The following is a 20,865-nucleotide window of genomic DNA, read 5'->3' on the forward strand; positions in this document are numbered from 1 at the left end:
AGTTTAGAGGGACGTACATGCTCGCAACGGGGCTTAGGCTACTTTACAAGAAGTTCATATATCAATATTCTTCTAACGAATAGAAATAACCTTATATAATGTATCTATCTGTCTATGTGTACAGTTACGTTCAGAAAGGACGCGCAAGCGGTTGCCATGGTAATGAACAGCCTGCTAGTTAAAGCGAATGTATAATATTATCCTGTATCTGAGCCAAAATGTACAGCGCGCGTTATATTTTCTAAATCCAAACAATTGGCCACTGAACCAGCTGATAAAATCTTCATTTGATTCAAAACGTGATTACAACTTGAGGACGCTCAAACTCGATCTTATTTTACTGATACAAAAGACGCGCGCGTGCACACGCACTGAGAGGGAGCGCGGTTCACTGGGCTATGGTAAAATAATGACACAGTTTCAAGGTGTGTATAATTTAAACTACTTAGTCAATGCTAACAGTAGCTGCTGTAAGGTTTTTATTACTGCTGCTCTCCTTCTAGTCACTTCTGAACTTTTATTGATTAAGCTCCAGGTGACGGGTTGCCAGATATCACAAAAAGAGCAAAACAAGCCCCTTAAAAACGCAGTATGAGCATGGCAAAACTTTACCGGGGAAGGAACACATCTAAACCACTAGTATTACTAATATCCTATACAATTAAAAGGAAGTAACTAATTTATTATGAATAGAATAGTTCAATATAAAATATCAGATATTATAAACTGAATGATAAAGTGAAACAATAACATGAGATTGAAAAGTTATTCAGCAATACTTTCTTTAAAGTTTAATCACACATACGAGTTGTATTTAATATCAATCAGTTGGGGGCAGTTCATCTAAAAGTTGATGGTTGTGTTCTGTTTAATATATTTAGCTATCAAAATAGTTTACCAAATAAATCATTTACCAAATAAAAGAAAAAGAAAATCAAACAAGGTGAAGTACTTTTCATTTCTAAAGTAGGCTATTTGGGTTTATTTATTATACATAGCCTAAAGCCCTTTCTGTCAATTTCTCCAGAATAGCATAACTATATTGAGAAATATATTGTTACTGTGAAATAAAATGAGTCATATCGTGAAAAAATTATTTTGGTCATACCGCCCAGACCTAGTCTAGCCTAAGCAACCTGTGCTTAAAAAAAATATAAAAATAAATAAATAAATAAATAAATGTAAAAATCGAGAATCGAATGGAATCGTGACCTTAGAATCGAAAATGTAATCGAATCGAGGATTTGGAGAATCGTGACACCCCTATTTTTTACAGTGTTTTACAGTGTTTTACAGTGGATGTAGAACAGCTGAGGGCCGTTGTGAGACTCGACGTGGAGCGGAGGGCCTAAACCCCCTTAGCTGTTCCAAATCCACTGTAAAATTAATTAATCGCACCAAATAATGCAGTATTATAAACCAAAAATAATAGTGAAAAATAATAGTTACTTGCAGTCATACCCTTGATTTAAAAGGATAAAATGTCTAAAAACAGCATATCTAATATGATACCACAGGTCAGCACATCAGATGAACTCAATATTAATGAGACGCTGCTTGGTAACAGTAAACGACGAACTCGCGTCAGACTGCTTAATGAGAACATGACATGACAAATCTCCTCGTATCAGTTCAGGAGACGCTACATCAGTGAGTTATGAAGCTTTATGACGGCCGAGAAACCTCGCTATTGATGCAGAACTGGGTTTGACAGCTGTAGGCGCTCGCGGATTTAGAGTTCGTCATCATTTAGAGCTCTATTCTAGTGTGCGCTCGCTGCAGCAGAAGCTTTCAGAGGGTTCCCTCATCTGAATGACAGAGAACATGTATAATTTGAGCAGAGCGTGACTCATCATGAGCCCAGAGAGAGAGAGAGAGAGAGAGAGAGAGAGAGAGAGAGGGGGAGAAGAAAGAAGAGGAGAGAGAGAGAGACAGAGAGAGAGAGAGAGAGAGAGAGAGAGAGAGAGAGAGAGAGAGAGAGAGAGAGAGATAGAGAGAGAGAGAGAGAGAGATTCTTGATTCTAAAAGTTCGCCCAAACACCCCAAATAATGCATGCAGAGCAGAACTCGGTATATTCCCTCTGAAAATCCAAATCCAAAAAAGGTCAATTAAATTTTGGCAGCATTTAAATCAAGCTGATAAAAATTCCATTGCATACAAAGCTCTCCTGAGCAACCAGCGGGGTTCAGACGTCCACCCCCTGGACCAGCTGGCTCAGAGGAACACGGAGCTAACCACAGTCAGTAGTGGACAGACAGGCAGAGAGAGAGACAGGTACACTGAGCATCAGAGTCGCCACAGACACAATCCTCAGTCTTCAATCAAAAGATTTGAAACTAAATTAAAAGACGAGTATACAGAACAATGGCAAAATGAAAATAAAATACAACACAAACTCCTCTGTTATCAATCCCTGAACAGAGATATCCAATTGGCCGAATATCTCAAAACAAAAAATCCAAAAGAAATACGAATTTTAACAAAATACAGAGTCAGTGACCCCGAGCTGGAAATTGAAAGAGGTAGACATTTAAAAGTGTGGAGACCAAGAGAGGAACGAGTCTGTACTCACTGCCACCAGGATATCGAAACAGAATTACATTTCTTATGTACATGTCCCAAATATGAAGACTTAAGAAACAAATATTTCCAAAAATTTGAAAAATATATACCAGGCTTCACTACCTACACTGAGGACAAAAAGCTTCCTTTTTTATTAGGGGAAGATAAAAGCACGGCATGGCTAGCAGCTAAATACGTCTTCTCCTGCCACAATACAAGGCTAAATAAATAGAAAATTGTATAAGAGGTATTTATACAAGTTATGTATTATATATATATATATATATATATCTTTTTTTTATTATTATTTTGTTTGTCTGTATTCTCTTTTTTTTTTTATATGTGTACATGTGTGTATGTGTGTGCGTATGTATATATATATATATGTATATGTATATATGTATATATATGTGTATACATGTATATGTATATGTGTATGTGTGTGTATATATATATATATATTATTGTTTCAATGTACCCTTTGAGGGTCATGCACAGAATATGTTTAGTATCTGCATCTATATCATAATTATCCTGTTTACTTGTATTACTATATCAGATGTATTAACTCTTTGTTGTTGTTTATATATGTTTGTTCTTATGCTTTGGCAACACAGATGCATTTTTTTTGTCATGCCAATAAAGCAACATGAAATTGAAAAAAATTGAAATTGAGAGAGAGAGAGAGAGAGAGAGAGAGAGAGAGAGAGAGAGAGAAGAGGGAGAGAGAGGGAGAGAGGGAGGAGAGGAGAGAGAGAGAGAGAGAGAGAGAGGGAGAGAGAGAGAGAGAGAGAGAGAGAGAGAGAGAGAGAGAGAGAGAGAGAGAGAGAGAGAGAGAGAGAGAGAGAGAGAGAGAGAGAGAGAGAGAGAGAGAGAGAGAGGGAGAGAGAGGGAGAGAGAGAGAGAGAGAGAGAGAGAGAGAGAGAGAGAGAGAGAGAGAGAGAGAGAGAGAGAGAGAGAGAGAGAGATAGAGAGAGAGTGTGAGTAATCATAGGAACGATCAGGCTACATGATGTTAGCATAGACACGGCGTAAAATCAAATCAGCCGAGGGGAGATTAAGCGAGATGTGTGTGTTCTCCTGACCTCTCCTGTTTCAGGGCGTACTCCAGCATTTTGATCCGCCTCACCAGGTCCTTCTTCAGGTTCTCCTGGCCCTTCCTCTCGCCCTGCAGGAACGCGATCTGAGCCTGCAAACAAACACATGTCAAATATTAACTCGTATCACAATTCAGAAATGATACCGATCAGAGTTTCTGAAGTCAAATTTAAGACAGAATCTCGAAATAAACCAAGCATCTCCAAACATTCAATCCAAAACAGCGTAACTGCAGGTTTAAATGTTTTATTCAATATAAACATATGTAGTGAAATTTAAGTTTGTGTCCTAATCTATGAATAAGAGGTCAATCGATATTGGATTTTGCTGATAATGTGTTTAAAGACACTAGATAATGTGTTGCTGATCCTAGTAAAATCTATAAACTCAAAGTGTTAAAGTCCTCCTGTGGAGAAAATCCAGCTTTTAATATTGCATATATGTCTATGTTTTAATATGCTTTAAGACAAACCATGTGGATCGCTGGGCTCATAGTGGAGGCGGGGCTCATTTGCATATTCATAGAACCGCGAATACTTTTTTTTTTAAATATGTCATTTGGTGATCAGAGTTTTAAGGGATGAAATGATGGACTTTAAATAATGTTCATAGTCTTTCCCTTCTGTGACGGGACGGCTGATTATAAACAAGCCCGAAATACACCAAGACTCTTATTTTGAAACGCTGATGCTCCTCCAGCAGCTGCTCACTCACAGAGACGAGGAGATCAAACACGCACTCGCTCACGGAGAGATGCACAAATAAACCCATGTAAATCGAACGGTTTAATCCGAGTCTTCTGAAGAGACACAATCCCTTTTTTAGACACAATTTAATTTACATGTAAATAAAAGCTTAAATTAAATCTGTTCATCACCCACAGTGAACAATCTCATTAAGACCTCTTAAAATAATGAGGACTTGTAATACCATTTAAGATATTTAAGATTTTTTTCTCTTAAATCGGATCATTTGCAGGTCATAATTGTGAATGTGCACTTGATTCTCTTTTAGCGTGAAATAGACTTTGATTTGACGACAAACCGAACGCTGACCTGAGCCACTAATCGTGTCCTGGGTTTCTCACCATGTGACCGAACGCATCACCTGACCCTTTTCCCTTTGTTTACAGTGTGTTTTCCTGGAATGTCTGGAATTCTTCACCGTCTCTGAATGTGATCTTGGGCAAGAGCCGTTCGTGATTTACAGTCATAATGCAGGAAGAGAATGATCTGGTCATAACAGACTCCACACTGAGACACACAATATGAATATATAATAGAGTCTGCATGAGCCGATGATGGATTCTGTCTTTCATTCTTCTGCCCTTTTACAGTCGTGATGATGTTTCAGGCTCTGCTAGAACTCGAATGTTGATTATTCTCCTCATATTCTCCATTGTTGCGGCTCCTCTCTTCCCAGTCTGTCAGTAACGCTCTGATTACTTCCTGTCTCTATGAAGCCCCTCCTTCTGAAAAGCACACTGTGCTCTGATTGGTCGGCTGGAGCAGTGTGTTGTGATTGGTCGAGCGCTTCAGTGCTGTGTGTGTGAACACCGCATGTTAGGCTCAGGTTAGTGTAGACACATGTTAAACAACTTACACTGGACTAACACACTAAACCGCTTTAAAATCAGACACAACATCGTCAAACGACAAACTACCTCGTCATGATAACTTCCTATCAACTTATGCATTCCTCGTTAATATATGCACAAGTGAAGATGTAGATTCACGACTCTTCGTCAAACATGTACACATACTTACATTCTCTACACTATTACACGTATTTTAAATATAAATGTTTAAAAATAAATGTATATCAGATTAATTATTAATAAATGCATATATATATATATTTAAGAAAAATGTTACATAAATATAAAATGTAACATGCATGTGTGTGTATTTATATATACAAAATAATTATACACAGCACACACACATATATTATGTAAACACACTTTTATTCTGGATGTAATTAATGGATTCTCAGCCCTAATCTGAACGCCTCTGAATCAGTCCATGTCTGAAACCCCGTCACACACACACACACACCGTCACACGAGATTCCCGCAGGAAACACCCAATCAGAAGAGGAGCTGGGCCAGAGAGAGCCGTGGGGAATGATGGGAGAAAGTGTGCTAATCATGGAGTGACCCATTAAAACGCATTTGCATTTCCTTCAAGTGTTTAACGACCTCGATCATTTCCAGGCTCTAGCCGAGACTCTGCGGAGTGAAGAGAGGCGTCTCTCCACATGCCCGTGGAACAGCAGGACCCACGAGGACCCAGAGGCGTCTCTCCACATGCCCGTGGAACAGCAGGACCCACAGGCGTCTCTCCACATGCCCGTGGAACAGCAGGACCCACAGGCGTCTCTCCACATGCCCGTGGAACAGCAGGACCCACGAGGACCCCGAGGCGTCTCTCCACATGCCCGTGGAACAGCAGGACCCACGAGGACCCGAGACACTTCACAGGCACTTTCCACGAGTCAAGCCACCTTTATATTAACCGCACGCTATTAATCATTAAATAAGCATTACTAAACAGTTAATTAATCTTTTATAAAGCATTAATAGACATTTATAAACACAGCTATAAATGCTTTAGTCTGGATTTAGAAGCATATCTATAATGTGTTTAATAACTGAAGTGCCTTGGATCGCGCAGCTTTGAATGATGCGTTGATGTAATTTCTACTGAAACAGGAAGTTAAGGCGGGACATATTGAATGGCTCCTCCCCCTTTTTAAATAGCCAATAGCGTTTAGTTTACCTCACAGACTGACAGCACCATGGAAGCGATTCAATAATAGACGTATAGTTGGAAAACAGAACAAAACTGGAGCGTTTGAGCAACCGAACACACACTCCAACCCATAATGCTCAGTGTGTGTCAACGGTTGCTGAGGTCAGGTGGCGTTTATAGCATAGGGGGCGGAGCTTCAGATTCTAGAGAGCATGTGATTGGACAGAAGATGTGATGAGACGTGGTGATAAAAAAAATATATATATTATCAGATAAATTTTTTTTTCGAATTTATGCACATCTTGCCGTTTCCATCCTGTTTTTATGCAATATATCCCCAAATGCGCATAAAAACATGTGTATGGAAACACAGCTATTGTGATGCAGCGCTGACAGTAAGAACAGTCTGTCCGTGACCAGTGAGAACAAAACCAGTTCAGCCAGATTACAGACGAATCTCATCACTAATCGGAGAGAGATTCGTCTGCAGAACCAAACAAACATCCAGCAGGTCCAGGAGAAACCAGCGCAAGATCATTATTCACACAGGCTCAGATATCCTCCTAAACACACTAATGAAGCAGAACATGAAGCCCGTGAGAACTGTACGCATTATTTTCATGACAATAAAGTACAAAGATTGGTTCTTTTAAACCACAAGATTGTCATTGCAAAATACAATACAAAAAAATTATTAAATAAATAAATATATAAGCATTATATAAATTGTGCATAATGGGACCTTTTGTAATAAACAGCCTACACACACACACACACACACACACACACACACACACGAATAGCAGTCCACACTAAAAATGAATCAAGAATCTATTAAGAAGACAAACCTCATTAATGTGAATATGAGGTGAAGATGAGCTTAATTACCACATTATTTTAATTAATAAACTTCATCATCATGAATGTAAAAAGCTGATGACACTTTAAGGTTTCGTTTGTTAAGATTATTTCAGTACATTAGTTACATTAGCTAACATGAAAACATCCAGAGCATTTTAGTTATTAAACAGTGCGTTTATAAAGTCTTAAGTTGCATCAGCTCAGATCAGTGGATGCCGTGATCAGATCAGTGAACTAACAGTGACCAGGTTTAAGAGATGAAAATATATTTTAATCATTGTTAGTTCATTTTATTTAATGCGTTCAAACAATGAAACCATACAGACGAAAACATGCTAGTTATTGTGACAGCGGCTTCATGCGCTTCAGTGTGACGTTAGCACTCGTTGAGCAACAGTGTGTGTGTGTGTGTGTGTGTTTGTGTGTTCTGCTTGAGCAAGGCTCACTGCAGGAGGAGCTGTGGTTGCGGTTAGAAATGTCTGAGCGCTTCGACCCGATGAAGTTTCTGTGTTCACACACTCACAGCTCTGAACTGTAGACAAGCGAGAGCGATTCAAGACAATAAACTCACCACTCATTAGCTTATCCAATCAGCATATCTCCGACATTAGCATATCTCCGACATTAGCATATCTCCGACATTAGCATATCTGAACGGTTTTAGAAGATTACCTGGATAAACGTTTGAGGAATACTGGAAACATCATTCCAGGGTTATTATCGTTAACTAAATCTATTAGAAACATTTCTGTTAATTGAAATAAAGCTGAATGATACTGGTATTCTCAGGCTCCATATTTAATTTGACACGAATGAAAATGTGTTTTTATACAATATGCAATTTGATTATTTTCTTTTTATTTGATCTTGATGGATCAAAGCAGAAGACGATCCGTTTGGTATTAAACACCAGTTCAAAACAGACTAAATAACATTATAAAACTGGATTCTGATTGGACGAAACGCATTCACAGCTGCTGTGAAATAGCTGACACACACACACACACACACACACACACACTATATGAATGAGATGAGCTGCTCATAATGAGCCGTAAAAACAATTAACCTCCAGTTCGCCAAACAAACAGCCGACAACTCCGTCCTTCTGTATTATGAAATATAAACAGAGCCATTAAATATAGAGTTTCCTCTAAAGGCAATAACTGAAGTAGAGCAGAATAATCAAACATAATGATAAAGAAATATGACGTGCTGACTAAAACACACATCTAGTGCACAATTTAATAAAACATTTCACAGGGCCTTATATTATTGTAAAACAAATGTAATAAATTAAGAAGTTGTTAAAATTTTATTAGATATGCTTTGATTATTAAAATTAAATTAAACAATTAAAATGGAAAACTCAGAATTTGGGAAAAATAAAATGCATTTCATAGGGCATTAAAAATTAAATTTTGTTAAATCTTAAATAAATTGTTGTTAAATTGTGTAAGTTTCATGATTTCAATTAATTAGACATGCTTTTTGATTTCTAAAATTTAATTTAACTATAACATTTTTATTTAAGTAAAAAAAAAAAAAAAAAAACACTACAGAAAAAGTAAAACAAAAAACAAAACAAAATTATGGAATATGGGAAGAAATAAACAGATTTCATAGGGCCTTTAAATTAGTAATTATTTTTTTGTTAATGATTTCAAATAATTACAATTACGGTGTGTGTTCACGGCCCGACACATACGACCCGACAAAGGTGTGTGTTCACGACCCGACACATACGACCCGACACAGGTGTGTGTTCACGACCCGACACAGGTGTGTGTGTTCACGACCCGACACAGGTGTGTGTGTTCACGACCCGACACAGGTGTGTGTGTTCACGACCCGACACAGGTGTGTGTGTTCACGACCCGACACAGGTGTGTGTGTTCACGACCCGACACAGGTGTGTGTGTTCACGACCCGACACAGGTGTGTGTGTTCACGACCCGACACAGGTGTGTGTTCACGGCCCGACACATACGACCCGACACAGGTGTGTGTTCACGACCCGACACAGGTGTGTTCACGACCCCCGACACAGGTGTGTGTTCACGACCCCCGACACAGGTGTGTGTTCACGACCCCCGACACAGGTGTGTGTTCACGACCCCCGACACAGGTGTGTTCACGACTCGACACAGGTGTGTGTTCACGACCCCCGACACAGGTGTGTGTTCACGACCCCCGACACAGGTGTGTTCACGACCCGACACAGGTGTGTTCACGACCCCCGACACAGGTGTGTGTTCACGACCCCCGACACAGGTGTGTGTTCACGACCCGACACAGGTGTGTGTTTACCACGGTAAAAGCAGCAAACCGTCCCGTGGGATCCGGCGCACCACCATCTAATGTGACGAGGACGAGCTCAAACCGGCAGGTGAAAGCTTAAACACATCCGGCTGTAATCCTGCGCTGAGCTCTAGACAGAACATGATCAGTGTGTTCACTGCGCTGGAGTCAGTCCGACAGCAGAGTCCCTGCACACCAGAGTTATGAATGAAGGAGGTTGCCCAGATTCACTTGCTCAGGGTTCCCATCTGGAGAGAGACACACACACACACACCTCGCTCGCCCAAAATAGATGGCGATCTGTATCCCTGTACACACTCACAGGAGATCCTCTAATGCTGCAGAAAGTGCACTACTTAGAGCGGCAGTTCCTGCTGTCAGTGTAAAGAGTGAGTGTGTGTGTGGATTTATCCGCTCCCCGAGGGCCGGCGTTGTGCGTCAGGGACGAGTGGGAGATTAACAGTGTGTCATTCTCTCTTTCAACATGGCGAACAGAAACGCAGCATCTAAAAGGGCTTCACCAACGCCTGAACCGTCGTTTAGCGATGCAGATCAACACTTATAGACTGCGTTTGCTTTAGCAGCGCCCACATGCATTACACCCGACAGCACAGAAATCAGGTCGTGAGATAAAGCAGGAGCTATTCTAATGCGAACAGAACTGTGTTCACATGGAGATTAGAGCTGGCTTTCTTGGAGAGGCGAAGCTGCCATTATTATACAGAGAGGATCACTGGAAGTGGTGCAGTGTAAGGGTTCGCTGACGCCGATGTTAAAGGGAACCCCAGGAATTAAGACTGTATGGCTTCATATAACGTAAATGATGTCTCTTACTGAAATATGTAGCAGAAAACTCATGGAAGATTTACGTTATTTAAATATTAAGCCATTGAACTCTTAATACCTGGGTCAAAAGTGTGGGACCAGTAAGATTATTATTTTATTACTGTATTTTTACTGATGATTTTTCAAGCATACAGAATTAAGAAAAACAGAAGGGGGGGGGGGTCTTTTCTGCTCACCAAGGCTGCGTTTATTTGATAAAAAAAAACTGTAAAATTTGTATATATTATTATAATGTAAATCATCTGTTGTCTATGTGAATATACAGTAAAGTGTAATTTATTCCTGTGATCAAAGCTGAATGTTCAGCATCATTACTCCAGTCTTCAGTGTCACATGATCCTTCACAAATCACTCTAATATGAGGATCTGATGATCAAGAAACATTTATGATTATTATCAGTGTTGGAAACAGATGATACATTTTATTTTTCAGGATTCTTCGATGAATAGAAAGTTTTAAAAAAACAGGATTTATTTGAAATAGAATATTTTGTAACATTATAAATGTCTTTACTGTCACTTTTGATCAATTTAATTAATCCTTGATGAATAAAATTATTGATTTCTTTTATTTCTTTCCCCCCAAAAGATAAAATAATAATTCTTATCGACCCCAAACTATTGAACGGTAGTGTTTAATGTTACAAAACCTTTCTATTTCTAAATATAGGCTAATATAACATAAATATAAATTACACTTTACTATATATTCACATAGAAAACAGCTGATTTAAATCCTAATAATATTTCACAATATTACTGTTTTTTAATCAAATAAACGCAGCCTTGGTGAGCAGAAGATACTTCTTTAGAAACATTAAAAATCTTACGATCCAAAACTTTTGACTGGTCGTGTAAATAGTGAAAACAGTCTGCCGTTAGACACGACGAACTGAATGTGGGTCAGCACACACTCTTCTGTCCTGTGCAACACACTCACACACACTGCTCTCGATACATCATGGGACACACACACACACACACACACACACACACACACACTGCTCTTGATACATCATGGGAAACACACACAAACGCACACACTGCTCTCGATACATCATGGGAAACACACACACACACACACACACACACACACACACACACACACACACACACACACACACACACACACACACACACACACACTGCTCTTGATACATCATGGGAAACACACACAAACGCACACACTGCTCTCGATACATCATGGGAAACACACACACACACACACACACACACACACACACACACACACACACACACACACACACACACACACACACTGCCTCCAGCTATCACAGCTCATGCATCAGATAATGGGACTGACGGCTCAATCTGAACATTTTCTCAATTAGATAAAAATAACTCGATGCACTGATGTTTACAATTACATTCATCTAACGAACATGCCTGTTCATTTACATTTCATGTCTCAAACTGGCATTTGGTAACACTTTATAATAAGATCTCCTTGGTTAACACTAGTTTCTGTATTATCTAACTGCGTTTGCACTGGAGTTTCGCCCAGAGTTTGTGAGTGAGGTTAGTTAAGGGTAACTCACACTCTCACACACACACACACACACACACACACACACACCCCTGCACTCTGATCCTCACAGCTCAAAACACACACAGGTCACAAAATCGGCTCATTTGTCTAAACGCGTGTCACATGACCTGAAACACGACGCCTCGTTTCACCAGATTCTACAGCAGAATCACATGCATCTTCTGACTCAATGACAGGATGCACTGCATTAATCTCAAATTAGAGACAAAAAGTTATAAATATGCTTGTATTTCTTATAATTCCATTTAATTAATTCTGATTAAAAATGGTCGTTTTACCGAATATTTAAGTTTATCATGATGCATTCCTCTTCTATGGCATTTATAGAGCTGAGTATGGACACGAATTTCACGATTCAATTCGATTTCGAATCACACGCTTGCAAATCGATTCAATTCTGATTTTGATTCATTTAGCTCCAGTGCTGATTCACATCAGTTACAGTACGGCACAGTTCCTCAAGGAAAAGATCTCTCAACTAACACTATAAAGGGAGTCAGTTGGTACATTACTATAATACTGAAAGTTAATATTAACTGATTTGTATACAAACACTAAAATTACACACAAGGCCATTTTTATACAAATAACGATATAATCCTAATTTTATAATTACATAATTATGTTTCTACACCAAATCATTTATTAAACATTTAAAAGGTGGCTGTCATAAAAACTGATTTATTCAAGCATTCATTAAAATATAAAACCATTATAATATAATATAATACAGTTCTAAAAATAATGAATATGTAATATAGAGCGTATGTGTATCAGAACGCTCATCTCTAGAGCTGACTATCGAGTTTATGATCATTGAAAGGCTTTTCTGAGGTAAATGTGACATTATTGTTCTCAAGCCGTTTTATTGGTTTTACTGATTGATGGATTTCAAATCAAAAGTAGCAAAGCACAGAGATTATTGCTCTTTACTGCTTCAAAGTGTTCGTTCATCAGCTGAAAACAGCGCAGACTGAAAGATCAATTCTTGGGTTTTAAGAATCAATCTAGAAATCAATATTTCTTACCCAGCGCTGGAATAATCCGCTTTATTCTGCAATACGAACACAAGCTATTTTCTGTCAATGTGCGAGACTTCTGATTCATCACTGCTCTACGCAAATAACAAGAAAAACAAAGTGCAGTAACTATTAAAACTGTTTCCACTCCAAGCCAGTGTGTTTATTCATGCGATAATGAAAATATGATACCAAATACCAGTTTGCAATGTAAAACAGGCATTATGACAACATTACACAAGTTACAAATGGCCGTGTTGCTCTTACATTAAAAATAAAGTGGATAGTGCCAGTAGTGTGTTCATACTAAAAGTTACAAAAGAGAAGAGTGCAAACAGCAGGAGGGATGATGTCGTTATTAGGCGTGGCGTGTTGGACACTTCATGCACTCGATCATCACAGATATGATGTAATATGTAAACAGTAGATGGAGTAGGCCTACATAGTGTACATCATCAACAACAAGTGCTGTGTTAGCTTTTAAAGGGCTGGTTGATTATGATTTGACTTTTCTAACTGTAGTTAGTGTGTAATGTTGCTGATCATAACCAACATCTGCAAAGTTACGACTCAAAGTTCAGAGCAAAGGGAGAGATTTACTTTTACAGAAATCGCTTCTTAAGAACTACAACACGCGGCTGGTAGAGACTACAATGAGCTTCTCCACGGGTTAGTGACATCACCAACCCTCAAATTTACATAAACCCCGCCCCCGGAACACGATTTGTAGATTATCTTGACAGAATATGCTAATCAATGACTAAAAGATCGTTAACTCCACATCAGCTTCATAAACTCATCAACTAACCGCCCAGAAATGTCCTGTTGCTTCTACATGTTTCACTTCTAGAGTCTCTCCATCATTGTCCGACTCCGGTTTGAACATAAAAGGCTAAAAGTTTAGAAATTTTAAGTGCGTGTCTGAAACACAAGCTCTTAAAGCTCCGCCCCCTGCGCCGGGAGCAGCGGCTCATTTGCATTTTAAGGGACACACAAAAACGGTGCATTTTTGCTCACCTTCAAAAAGTGACAATTTTAACATGTTGAGCTGAAACTTCACACACACACACACACACACTGGGACATCAGAGACTTGTTGTACATGTTGTGAAAGGGCATTATAGGACCGCTTTAAGGATGCTTTAGTCTGAGATGGTGAGTTGTGAGCATACGCCCTGATCAACGCTCCTTTCCTCGTGTGACAGTGATCCGCCAGGGAAGATGCAGGGCGTTCACCTGACACAACAGGCAGGAGCGCATACCTTCACATACAAGGGCAGACTTGCCTTTACGGGCCATAAACACACGAACACACACACAAAGGGTGGCGTTACTAGAGCATGTTGGGGCCTAAAGCTGCTGTACTGGTTCTTACTTACAGAACACACACTTTTCCAAACGACTGCTTTTCTAAGGAGGAAAAAGAAAAGTCACGGGGTCTAAAAGCACCAGTGTAATTTCAGGCTGAGAGTTAATTGGTTATTAGCTGGAAATCAAAGTACATGAATTGAGGAATAAGCCAAGCAAGCAGATTAAGGGCAGATTAATGCTTTACTTGAGCTGTTTAATAGGAAATAAGTGCATGTGTGATTGATTCAGTTCATGAGTCACACAGCTTATGTCAAACCCAAAGAGGAGCCAGTGGGAAACGTCAAACACACGGCGGACACGAGGAAACCTGAGCGCGCAGAATCCCAGCGGTCATTAGCAGGACTCAGATGGCACACACACACACACACACACACACACACACACACACACACACACACACACACACACACTCACACACTCACACACTCACACACTCACACAGATGGCCACGCATTCACACACTCCGACGCGCACAGACAGACACCAACCAGAGGGAAACCCGGGCCTGGATCAGGGATTTACTTCTGTGACTGACTCGCTAGGTTTACATGCAACCCAATAATGTGTTAGCAATCGCACTGACGACTCACGACTCGATCGCACTCACGACTCGATCGGCTCGACGGCTTTGTGTAAACGCCTTAATCGATCCGATTGAGATTCCGATCGCACCGGCTACATTTACATGCACAGGTCTTGTTTCAGTCGGACTGAATTAATTCTGATTGATGAATAGTGTTTACATGAACACTAAACATGTGATCGGGTTGATGTGTGTGTTTATATGTCACAAGCTTCAAATCAGAATAGATGTTTTTGACATGCGCTCACTGCACAAATACACAGAGGGCCCTATTTTAACGATCTGAAACGCAAGTGTCAAAGCGCAAAGCGCAAGTAACTTTGTGGGCGGGTCTTGGCGCTGTTGCTATTTTCCCGGCGGGATAAATGACTCTTGCGCCCGGCGCAAATCTAAAATGGGTTGGTCTGAAGCAGCTTCATTATTCATAGGTGTGGTTTGGGCGTAACGTGAAATAAACCAATCAGAGCGTCATCTCACATTCCCTTTAAGAGCAGGCGCGCTTTTTCTAAAGCGGATTCCTATTGTAACGGCGGATTTGCCAGGCGCGCGCCAGGAGCGGTTCACAGCCGAGGAGAGCAATGCTCTCGTCAGGGACGTTTGGAGATGGAGAAACACACCCAAATTAACTTCGGTTAAAAAGGGGTATGATAATTTGGGTAAATGTGTAAGCTAGATGTATGCTTTTATAATAAATTGTCTATCTATCTATCTATCTATCTATCTATCTATCTATCGTAATAATGTATGATTTGCAAAAATGAAAACTGCTGCTTCTGTGTAGATGAGAGAATCAAAGTGTGTGTGTGTTGTGCACACGCTACATTGATTATGGCCAAGCATGCGCCCTTAAAATAGCATATGAATAAACATGCGCAACGCGCCACTGACTTTAAACTATTTTTTCCTGGTTAGTGGCGCAATTGTTTTCTAAACCTACAAAATAGCATGAAGGAACGTTTGTGCCGGAACACGCCTCCTTTTTTGCGCTGAACCGCCCAGGGAGCGCAAGTTCATTCCATAGTTTAGCGATGTGCTTCTGTGGAGGGAAAAGCACGCTTTGCGTGGGTGCAAAATAGGAATGATACATGCGTCGGTGTACAAAGTCAATTGCGCTGGGTGCAAGATAGGGCCCAGAGTTTCCTAATGTCTGCGCATAATAACTATTCTCCTACAGTTCTTTATTTGACTTAATATCTGTTTCTAGTCATAATTTGGAGACAGTTAGTATATGAACCGTTGTGCCGCTGCTTATATTGATCATTATATTTATATTATTTAGAAAAGGAATAAACGATATGCTCTTTGTCACCAAATTATGACCAAAAATGGATAAATATGAAGTTGTTAACACACGTTTCGCGTTCATGTAAAGACTAGATTAGGATTCATCAATCGGAATGAACTCAGTCCGACTGAAACACAAGTTGAGTGTGTGAACGCAGCGAGTGAGTCCTCTGTTCACGAGAGAGCCAGAGACAGAGCAAGAGCTTCGGAAAACTGCAATGGATGCCAGAAAATAGGGAAAACAGGGTGAATGTAAATGCAAAGTGTAGGAAAATGTGTAATGTGTGTGTCTGTGGGAAATGGACGTCCAGACGGGACGAGACCAAACACAAACTTACCAAACAAACGACCAATGAGCGCGAGTGATGTGAGATGTGGACGGAGAGTCACACGCTGGCCTGACATCACTGCCATTCCCAGTCAAAACACACACACACACACACACACACACACACACAGTCAAAACACAGTTCCTGAACATTTCCATTCTCTCTGTGAGATCTGGATTCAAATGTTGTGGCCTTAAAGTTCAGCGATTGTAACTCTGACTCTGTTTAATTTGGCCGTTGAGTAAATATATGTATGGACTGCCAGGGTCTCAGCTCAGGACACACTTCTCATTCTCATTTACTTTAACTTCATGTGGTAAAACAACTAAAACAGCAAAAAAATGAATAAAAAGCCGAGTGCTGGGCAACGATTAATTGCATCCAAAATAAAGGTTTGTGTTTACATAATGTGTGTGTACTGTGTATAATTATTATATACATATATATATATATATATATATATAAAAATACACACATATGCATGTATTTAAGTAAAATGTGTTATTTACATATTAAATATTTATATTTTTATATTTAATGTAAATTATGTATAAATATATATATACAGTATCTACATGCAAATATTTCTTAAATATGTCATACATGCATATGTGTGTATTTATATATACAAAATAAGTATACACAGTATGATGTAACACACATTATGTAAACACCAACTTTTATTTTGGATGCGATGAACACTGTCACACATGAATATGAGGTTTACACCCAGTCCGTGAAACCGGTATAATTTTGAAAATACCGTGATATGGATTTTGTGTCACACCGCACTAACAAGAACACACTAGTCGACGGTACGTGAGCATCCGGACCCGTCTCTAGTAGCGTTAAAGTGCTGATGTGTGTGTGAAACTCCAGCTTATCCTCGCTGGTCAAGCCGAGCATCCCCGTTTCCCAGCCGAGGACACGACACTAGCGCGAGCGTCAGCAGCGTGAGTCACGAACATCAGCTCATCTGTCCTGTTCCCCAGCATCACACGAACACAGCGCTGCCTACACACACTCGCTTCGGCAGCCAATGGCCTTTCAGTTCACGCGCCACGTCTCTGACTTCAGGTGCAGGAGCCTACATGCAAACCCAGAGATTATACTCCTTTCAATCGATTGTCAAGGTGCTGGAGGGCGATTTCAACATATGAAGCCTCTCCCACACGCCGGCGCCCACACACGGCTATGAAAGGCATGCTGGTTACGAAAGAAGCCCAACATCAGTCAGGATCTCCTCATCTACACACCGCCTTCTAGGGATGTCAAATGCATCCGTACTTTGGTAGCAATCGCACACTGAAATACAAATGTACAAATGTTATGATTCCAGTGCTTCCTCCATATCGTATAGACGGACAAATGCAAGTAAAAACATCCAAATTTAGAATAAGCTGTTTTTGAGCGTCTCTGTTAAACACTCTGGCGATTCGCAGTCAAGACTCGGAAGTAAACGCCCACTGCTGTGATTGGCTAACCGTTTTGCAAATTAAAATTATTTTCAATATTCCTGCTATTATTACACGTGTGGAATTGTTTTGAAAACTTCCGATGTTCGCTATACTTGTTCATTTTCACCTGATTACAGGGGCGTAAAGTGACTTTAGAAAGATGGTAGCGTTATTATTTCATTTTTACACAGAGAGATTTGTAGGTCTATTAGTTAAATCTGTTGACTTTATCAAGCTTTGTTTCATTATACGCCAACGGTGACAGTTCAAAAATGGGAAAAAGCACTTCTTGTGTTTTTTTTCACTAAGTATGCACGCCTGTAACTGTGAAGTATTAAAGATATCTTAACCATTTTATGTTTGGCTTTCTTCAGAAAAAATATTAACAAATCAAAAAATTGAGCCAGGAAAGTTTCCAAAACTTGGATGATTTGACATCGAATGGCGCTTATGTATTTTCAAGGAAGTTATTACATTATATTAGTGTTTAAATGAAGATGCTACAGAACGGTGTACATAGTTGAAACAATTACGCACATTACACATGTTTGGTTATGGCAAATAAAGTTTAAATACTTGAAGTTACAAAACTTTAAACAGTGTTTCGTGGAAAGAAATTATGAATGAATATACCATCTTTTGTCACACTGTCGTTCTTATATTCATCGTTTTTGAGTAAAGAGAGTACATATCAAACGATCTGTGTCAGATAAAGCATTAGCAGCACATGGTAAAAACACTGTTACTCGCTGTCGGATTCAATAACTGTTGTTTTCAGACTCTCTGAAGAGCCTGCGTCACACCGGGTCTTGTTTAAAGCAACAACATGGAACTTTTCCTCTGCGGTCGCCCTACAGGTTGGAAGCGGAATTGTCCATTACCGCTGTCGTAAAATGATTTACGGTTACTGTATATGAAGCATGCAGGTTTTTTTCATATGGGCAATGACAATATTATTAATCTTCCCCCTTTCATAATTTATACACGTTTAGTAGACTAAACATTTTAACTCAAACATTTGCGATTTGCATGTCGATTGCAATGCTCAAATCTGAACGAGAATGATAGCGATAGCATCCTAACCATCTAAAACTACCATGTTAGTGTTTACTAGCTACCAGATTGATAATTCGCTCATCTACTAGCTGATTCATGAAGATAAATGGAGGACCAGATAGTTTCCGTAACGTAGCCAGGCAGACAACAGATTAGAAAAACTAAAGATAGTATGCAAGCAATTTACAGTTACTTACTAGTTCAACAGCATGACGGCCAAGTCAGCATCGGTCTGGTAACTCTCCTCCTCCATAAGCTAACGCCAGCGAGCAAACGCTCGACCAATATTGATCCTCGTCCTGACTTTCAGTTTATTACTCTCCCTTTTCCTCTTCCGACTCTACTCCGACAAAACCTTGGACTTCTTACGTTTCGCTGCTGCTTCAGCCATGACGAAAACAGACGTACGAAAACAAACGCGCTGGTTGGCCACATTTGAGGAAGTGGTGGGCAAAGTGACGTATGCCGTAAAGCAGTCGAATTTTGTAGTTCTTTTTGAGCGCTGGTTACTACCCGCACCCCGAAGTTACATAGTGCCAGTAAAAGCGATACAGACCCCGTCAGGCTCTGGCAGACGTCTCATTCAACCTATTGTAAGTCGATGTACTATCACAAGGGTCTTGGAAATATATTATGAAGGTTGAAAAGTTACATGTTGTTGCTTTAAAACTGAATCAGCAGGAAAATGATACACAATCTGGAACTTTGTTTAAAAATAAAGTTCTTCCACGCTTTCTTAATGTTAGGATCACACGGGACGGAAGGCAAAGCAAAGACTGTGTTTTTCCTCAACTTTGGCACTTCAAAACATCGGTGGGCGGGGCTAAAGAGGCGATTATGCAGAAGTGGGCGTCGATCTTCTTTCGTTGCACTATGATGTCATAATGTGACAAAATCCGAAACGAGTAATTCAATAAAAGCAGTTTTTGGACTAATGAGGAAGTTTTGAGCTCAGGAAAGATACAGAATATTTTTATAATACAAGAAAATGTTACCCCTTTAATCAAGATTTCTGCTTTTTTTGTTTATTTAAGCAAAATCGTCTGCGCTATTTGCATTATATCCAAGCATGAATCTCGGTTATACTGCGTTCGTATTGCAGATCAGAGGTTGCGTAATTGCATTTGTTCAGCAGCCACAAAGTAATTTTTGCTGGTTTAAATGTTAAAATTAGGGCTGTCAAAAGATTAATCGCATCCAAAATAAAAGTTTGTGTTTACATAATATATGTGTGTGTACTGTGTATAATTATTTTGTATATATAAATACACACACATGCATGTATATATTTAAGAAATATTTGCATACATATACTGTATATATTTATATATAATTTATATTATATATAAATATAATTTTTTTATATAAAAATTACACATTTTTCTTAAATATATACAAGCATGTGTGTGTATTTATATATACAAATTTAATTATACACAGTACACACACATATATTATTTAAACACAAATTTTTATTTTGGATGCAATTAATCGCGATTAATCTTTTGACAGCCCTAGTTAAAATACATTAATACGATTTGGAATTATTGTAATTAATGTTAGGAATTTCACTGTTTTAGCTTTTGAGAGAAGCTTTAACCAGTTTTTATAACGTAGCGAGATAAGGTAAAATAATAAACCTCGAGTTTATGTTTTCTTTGTGCTCACATGAAAGTGCAATAATTCTAATGAAATGTAAAAAGAATGATTAATAATCGTAATTAGGATTTTTGAGAAAAGCAGTCATGATTATTATATAAATCATTACAGTGCA

At 39.2% G+C, this 20,865-nt stretch overlaps 1 protein-coding gene across 2 annotated transcripts in view; it reads right to left on the reverse strand.

Annotated features, from left to right (window-relative positions):
* strn (striatin, calmodulin binding protein) overlaps positions 1-20,865 on the reverse strand; it is a 60,582-nt gene that overhangs the window by 33,199 nt on the left and 6,518 nt on the right. For both annotated transcript variants that reach the window (XM_081357342.1, XM_081357341.1), the window contains exon 2: positions 3,649-3,752. In XM_081357342.1, coding sequence (XP_081213468.1) covers positions 3,649-3,752 — 104 coding nt within the window. The remainder of the gene's footprint in view (positions 1-3,648; positions 3,753-20,865) is intronic.

Source organism: Scardinius erythrophthalmus (genome assembly GCF_964197995.2).
Source record: "Scardinius erythrophthalmus genome assembly, chromosome: 25".
Classification (NCBI taxonomy): Eukaryota; Metazoa; Chordata; class Actinopteri; order Cypriniformes; family Leuciscidae; genus Scardinius; species Scardinius erythrophthalmus.